Source organism: Lynx rufus, unplaced genomic scaffold, assembly GCF_022079265.1.
Source record: "Lynx rufus isolate CCGP_SWC_20201006 ecotype Redwood Valley unplaced genomic scaffold, mLynRuf1.p SCAF_1, whole genome shotgun sequence".
NCBI lineage: Eukaryota > Metazoa > Chordata > Mammalia > Carnivora > Felidae > Lynx > Lynx rufus.
In genome coordinates, this window is record NW_025814823.1 from 80,610,832 (window position 1) to 80,617,246 (window position 6,415).

At 51.7% G+C, this 6,415-nt stretch overlaps 1 protein-coding gene across 1 annotated transcript; it reads left to right on the top strand.

Annotated features, from left to right (window-relative positions):
* Positions 1-6,088, top strand: ING1 (inhibitor of growth family member 1). The gene is made up of 2 exons (XM_047081768.1): positions 1-220; positions 5,140-6,088. Exons 1-2 carry the CDS (start codon positions 85-87, stop codon positions 5,841-5,843), a joined length of 840 nt encoding a protein of 279 aa, XP_046937724.1. The 5' UTR covers positions 1-84; the 3' UTR covers positions 5,844-6,088.
* Positions 6,089-6,415: the final 327 nt, after the last annotated feature.

Sequence of the window (6,415 nt, forward strand, 5' to 3'; positions counted from 1 at the left end):
GCATTTTGCAGCGCTGGGCTCCGAGGGGGCGGGGGCTGGAGGAAGCGGAAAGCCGCGCCGAGTCGCCGGGGACCTCGGTGAACCATGTTGAGCCCTGCCAACGGGGAGCAGATCCACCTGGTGAACTATGTGGAGGACTACCTGGACTCCATCGAGTCTCTGCCATTCGACCTGCAGAGAAACGTCTCGCTGATGCGGGAGATCGACGCGAAATACCAAGGTACGGCGGGATGGATGGGCGGGGGCGGCCGCTCCATCCCCGCCGGTCGCGGCGCGCCGCGGGGCCGCGGGCCGTCCTGTTCCCCGCCCGGAGGAGCCGCGGGCCCGCGGAGGTGGCCCCGGCCGGGCAGGAACAAAAGGTCTGGAGCGTCTTTGATTCGCCAAGGTCCTTGTGCGCGAAGCCCGGACACGGAGGAGGAAGGAGGAACGAGAGGTCTCAATGCCAGGCTGCGCGAGCAAAGCGCTCTTTGTAGTGAAGTGACGAGGCGGGGTGCTGCGGGGGAGGGGGCGCAGGGGGGCGCAGGCTAGGGCGCCGAGGGAGGGATGTGCCGCGGTAGCTGGGGCTGAGGGGCGCAGCGACGGGGCTGCGCGCAGGGCTGCTGGGAGGGCGCTGCGGGCGGCGGGTCCCCTGCTCTGCTCGCCATCCCCGGAGCCACCCCCACCCAGTCCCGAATCTGAGTGTTATATAAAGTCCGGGGTCGGCACTCCGCGCGGTGTGGCCCCGGCCGCCTCCGCCCCCGCGCAGCCCCCCGGGCCTCCCGTGGAGCTGGACACCGAGTGAGGGCCGCCGTGCAGGGGGCGGCGCGGCCGGGTGTAGTTCGCTGAGGGCTAGGGCTTTATTCTGTGCGTGCGGTGGGGAAGGGGAGAGGAGGAGAGGGAAGGGAAGGGAGGATGGGTCGAGGAAGTCGCCCATCTGTGCTCGGGGGGCGCGGGCAAAGATTGTCTGTTTGCAGAGGAACATGGCAGGGGAGAGGACCTGTGGGTCGTTCTCTGCAGCCCCGGCTGCCCAGAGTTCCGGACAGAGGAGGAGGGTTCGTGTCCGCTGGGAATTGTTGGCTGTTGGGGAAACTTTCCTGCCAGGTCAGGCACGGCAGTGGGGGCTGCGTATGGGACGCGGATCGTCACTCGGAGTTTACTAATGTTTACAGGGCTGCGCAGCAGGGAAACGGAAGCGTGGGGGGGAGGTGGGAAGCAGCCGCACGCCCCAAAGCGCAACGGGCACCCCTGCGGGCATGGCGCCCCCTGCGCGCTCTAGCCGAGTCTCTGCTTCGCAGCGACTTTTATAGGGGTCTTATTAGCATATTGCGAACGTCCCGCTTTGGCCTCCCTATGATTGGTCTCGGCGTCCCCCATGGAATGTCCTTATCCATCCGCTGCTGAGTTATTGGTTGCTGCGCCGGAGGAGGGTGGGCATTGCGCAGTGACTGGCACGGGTCTCTGTTTCCGCTGCCTTCTTTTTTCTTCAGAGGGGCGGGGAGGAGGAGGGGGGTCGAGTTGATTTGAATGTCTTCGGGTCGCCCGGCCTCCGGCCTGGGATTGGCCATTGGCGCTGCTGGGGTGGGCCGTGTTCGTCGATCCTGTGCTGTGATTGGAGCCCCGCTCGGCCTCCGCCCTACGGCCCGGCGATCCCCACAGGCGGTGGCTCTCGGGGCGGGGCGCGACGCCCGCTGACCGCCTCCTCATTGGCTGGGGGCCAGGCCCCGCCCCTGTCCCTCAGGGGCTCGAGCCTGGCCACTTCCGGCCGCGGAGCAATGGCGGCGTCCCGGTGCCGGGGCTGCGGCGGTTGCAGCTCAGGCGTCCCTCCCCGGGCCCGCCGATGGTCCAGGTCCGCGCGGAGCGGGGGAAGCGTGAGGGGACAGGGGCCGGGCGCAGGGCGAGCCGGGACGGCGACTCGGTGCAGAGGTCAAAGGGAGTCGTTGTCGCCCTCACCGTCCGTTAGCGCCTACAGGAAATTTCAAGATGACAGTGTTTGTGAATTCATCTAGCATCCCCTCGAAGTTACTTTGTTGCTGCTTCGGGACCAGGTGTCTCCAGTGGAGCCTGCACCCGCGGTGGGGCTGGTTGCTTCTGCGGGGAAGACGGCGTGCCCGCGGGCAGCCGGTGCCGCCGAGTGAGCTGCCGGTAATGGTCACCCCTCGCCTGGGGGCTCCGCTGTGCATGTGGGGGTGTGCACCGTACGTGGCAACACTCGGGCTTTTCGTTCGAAGGGCCTGTGTTGCGGGTCAGACTTGCTTAGTACGCATCAACTGGAGACTACTTCATAAAGATGGATTATAATTAGTTTACCAATTTTAAATGTTATTTGAGGTTATGCTTGGATTATTGAATTCAAACTTATTTTTGCGTTATGTTTCAAGTATTTTAAAAATACCCACCTTGCAATGGAAGTCAGCTTCATAAAGAACACCAGTGCAGCCTTTTATACATTGGCCAGATCACATTAAATTTTGCTACAGTCTCACTTAATCCTTAAATTCTTTCCGTGGTACCATTGCTTGCCTACAGTGATGTTGGTGTGGAGCGTTTCAGAAGGAAGGTCAGCAGCAGTTTGAGCTGGTGGAACTGAAGAAGCTCCTGAAAGTGTCCTGGCAGGGCGCCCGCGCAGTTAGAACTGGTGGTGGTCTTGTTACAGTGTGTACTTAACTGGCTTTGCTGATGGAACTGTGTGCTTGGAGAGTCTCAGAAATTAAGCCATTGTGTAGGGAACAGAATTACTTCTTGGTAATTTTGTGATGTCATTTTTGTTTCTTTCCCAAGACTGAGGCCTCACATGGATATAAGTTTGCTTGTGATATAAAAGAACCCATACCTTACTGAATTTAATATTAGCAATAAGATAAAATCGTTCTCTCTTCTATCAAAGAGTAACATTGTCGTTAGAAATTTGGTTACTTGAGGGGCACCTGAGTGGCTTGGTTGGTTGGTTAAGCATCTAACTCTGAATGGGTGGCTCAGGTTCATCTGAAGGTTGGTGAGTTCAAACCCTGTGTACGGTTCTGCGCTGACAGTGCTGACCGTCCTTGGGATTCTCTCCCTGACTCCCCCGCTTGCTCTCTCTCAAAATAAACTTAAAAAAAAAAAGGTTACTTGATTAAACCAGATAATAGTTTTGTAATGTGCAATCAATTTAAAAATACGTTGCAGAAACTCATATTTTAATATCTATGAAATAGAACTTAGATACCTTGAGCCTATTTTCAGAATTACTCTAAGACGCTATGAGACTGTGGCATTTCTCCTTTCTGGTGGCAGATAGTCTACGTTGTTCAATTAGGAAGTATCTTCAGAGCTCTCTTTTTTGTTTTCTTTATTTTTGAGAGAGAGAAAGAGAACATGGGGGAGAGAGAATCCTAAGCAGACTCCACACTGTCAGTGTCGGCGCAGAGCCTGATGTAGAGCTTGAACTCATGAACCTTGAGATCATGACCTGAGCTGAAATCCAGAGTTCAATACTTAATGGAATGAGCCACCCAGGCACCCCAGAATACTTACATTTATGTAAGCTTCAGGGTTGGCCTAAGTGCCTGTGTTTATTTCAGTGTTAGGTTTATGCCTTATAACTATTTGAAGATAAGATCTGGAACCCGTGCAGGTTACATTTTATACATCACCGACCGCTCCCCCACCCCCCTCACCACCGGCCCCATACATACACATACTTCCTGGTTGGAGAGTAGAATTGCATTATTTTAAGAGACTACAGAGGGTTTCAGGGAAAAAAAATCTGATACTATTTATTGATATTTAATAATCTCTACACCCATCATGGGGCTGGAACTCACAGCCCTGAGAGATCAAGATTTGTGTGCTCTTCCAACTAAGCCACGTGCCCCTGATTCTATTTAGATTTGTTACTGTTTGGGGAAAATAACTGGGAATTTCTATTTGTATTTCAATAGCTTTTGGCAAGAATATTTACTTTATTTCGATCAAGATAATTTAACAACTTTTATTTCTTGGGAAATTTCCTAATTTTCCCAAGTTACATTTTCCAATCATATAGTGTCTGTACAGAGTTTTGGGGGCTTTTTGTTTTTTTGTTTTGTAAGATTTTATTTTTAAGTAATCTCTATACCCAATGTGGGGCTTGAACTCGCAACCCTAAAATCAAGAGTCACATGCTCTACAGACTGAGCCAGCCAGGCATCCCCTGTACAAGGTTTAAATATAGTACTGAGGGTTTTTGTTTTTGGTAATGTTTTAAAATCTGTTTGTTTTTGGGGCGCCTGGGTGGCGCAGTCGGTTAAGCGTCCGACTTCAGCCAGGTCACGATCTCGCGGTTCGGGAGTTCGAGCCCCACGTCGGGCTCTGGGCTGATGGCTCGGAGCCTGGAGCCTGTTTCCGATTCTGTGTCTCCCTCTCTCTCTGCCCCTTGCCCGTTCATGCTCTGTCTCTCTCTGTCCCAAAAATAAATAAACGTTGAAAAAAAAATTTTTTTTTAAAAATAAAATCTGTTTGTTTTTATAGATATGAATGTGTATTGTCTTAAGCAGTAAATGCGAAAGCAAAATGTAACACCCTTGTTTCAAAGCAAAGCTAGGTTGTTGGGCTTTATTGTGACAAACCATTTTTGTTTTCAGTAAATACGGAGGAATAACGTGGTAGGAGGAGAAAGATGTGACTGATAAACTGAGGCTCTGGGTCACTGGGTACTATTTATATACATTCTCTAATAGGGTATTCTAGACATCGGTACATTAAAATGAAGGAAATACAGGCCTTTAAGTTAGAAGAATATTTGAATAAAATAATGGAAATATAGGACATAAATCATTAATTTTACAGAAAATAAAAGTTTGGGTGCCAGCACTTCACCTAAATTTAAACTTTTCCTCGTCATTGCCCATTCCGAGAAACGTTCCCCATGCTTCCGAATGCACAGAGCCCCCTGGGGGGCTCTGAGCAGCACCTCGCTGAACCGGAACAGTGTTGGCATCTGTATTTAGTTCCAGGGATTTTTTTCAATAGAGAAAAATGGTGCCCCCTCGAAAGGCCTGTAGGTTGCAGGATTTTCATCCTAGGAAATCTTGCAGCGATCGTTTCTGTGTTTCGCCATTGCTTTCTCCTAGACTGGAGAATCAAATAAAAGGTTCAGCAGTGTTTGTGGCATGGGTGTAATGCTTCTTTTTCCCTCTGCAGAAATCCTAAAGGAGCTGGATGAGTACTATGAGAAATTTAAACGTGAGACAGACGGTGTCCAGAAGAGGAGAGTGTTACATTGCATTCAGAGAGCCCTGATTCGGAGCCAGGAGCTGGGGGACGAGAAGATCCAGATCGTGAGTCAGATGGTGGAGCTGGTGGAGAACCGGACCAGGCAGGTGGACAGTCACGTGGAGCTCTTTGAGGCCCACCAGGAGGTCAATGACACCACTGGCCACAGTGGCAAAGCCGGCCAGGATAAGTCCAAGAGCGAGACTGTCACACAGGCGGAAAAGACCAACAGCAAGAGGTCCCGGCGGCAGCGCAACAACGAGAACCGGGAGAACGCGGCCAATCATCACGACCACGATGATGTCACCTCGGGAACGCCCAAGGAGAAGAAGGCGAAAGCCTCCAAGAAGAAGAAGCGCTCCAAGGCCAAAGCCGAGAGGGAGGCGTCCCCTGCAGACCTTCCCATCGACCCGAACGAGCCCACGTACTGTCTGTGCAATCAGGTCTCCTATGGAGAAATGATCGGCTGCGACAATGACGAGTGCCCCATCGAGTGGTTCCACTTCTCCTGCGTGGGGCTGAATCATAAACCAAAGGGCAAGTGGTACTGTCCCAAGTGTCGAGGGGAGAATGAGAAAACCATGGACAAGGCCCTGGAGAAATCCAAAAAGGAACGGGCTTACAACAGGTAGTTGGCGGAGCTGGGCCCGCAGGGAGGAGAGCACCACGAGCCCGTGTGTTCCACCACCGCCCGCGCTGACGTGCCAGACGGTCCCATGTGTATTTTTAAAGGATGTTGGGAAAGGAGCTGTTCCTTTTGTCGGGATGGCCGGGATTCTCTGCCTTTTGTTTTCATTGCTACACACGTGTAACCAGAGAGTGGTCTGTGGATCAACATTTTAGAAACTCCAAATATAGGTTTGAATTAAACACTCAAGTGAGTCTCAGACTGATTTGTTTTTTGTTTTTGGTTGGCTGGGCTGGGGGTGGCCTGGAAGCAACCTAATGCAGTAAATGTGGAAAGATTTCACGTAGCTGCTATTTCAATAAAAATAATGTCATCACTTCATGAGTATGTTGAAAAAAATTAGCCGAGTTGCTACAAACATAGCCCGTAGCAAATCTGTTTCTTGCTCTAATAATGTCTGTCCATCTAACAATTCAATATAAAGGTTTAAAATTTGAAGGTTATTTTGTAGAAAAGGAAATGGTTTAAGTTTTACATGGCAAACATCTTATATACTGGCTTGTTCCCCAAGTGGCC

Coding starts and splice junctions, on each gene's coding strand:
- ING1 (XM_047081768.1), top strand. CDS start 85: ATGTTGAGCCCTGCCAACGGGGAGCAGATCCACCTGGTGAACTATGTG. Junction 221..5,139: donor GATCGACGCGAAATACCAAG/GTACGGCGGGAT, acceptor TTCCCTCTGCAG/AAATCCTAAAGGAGCTGGAT.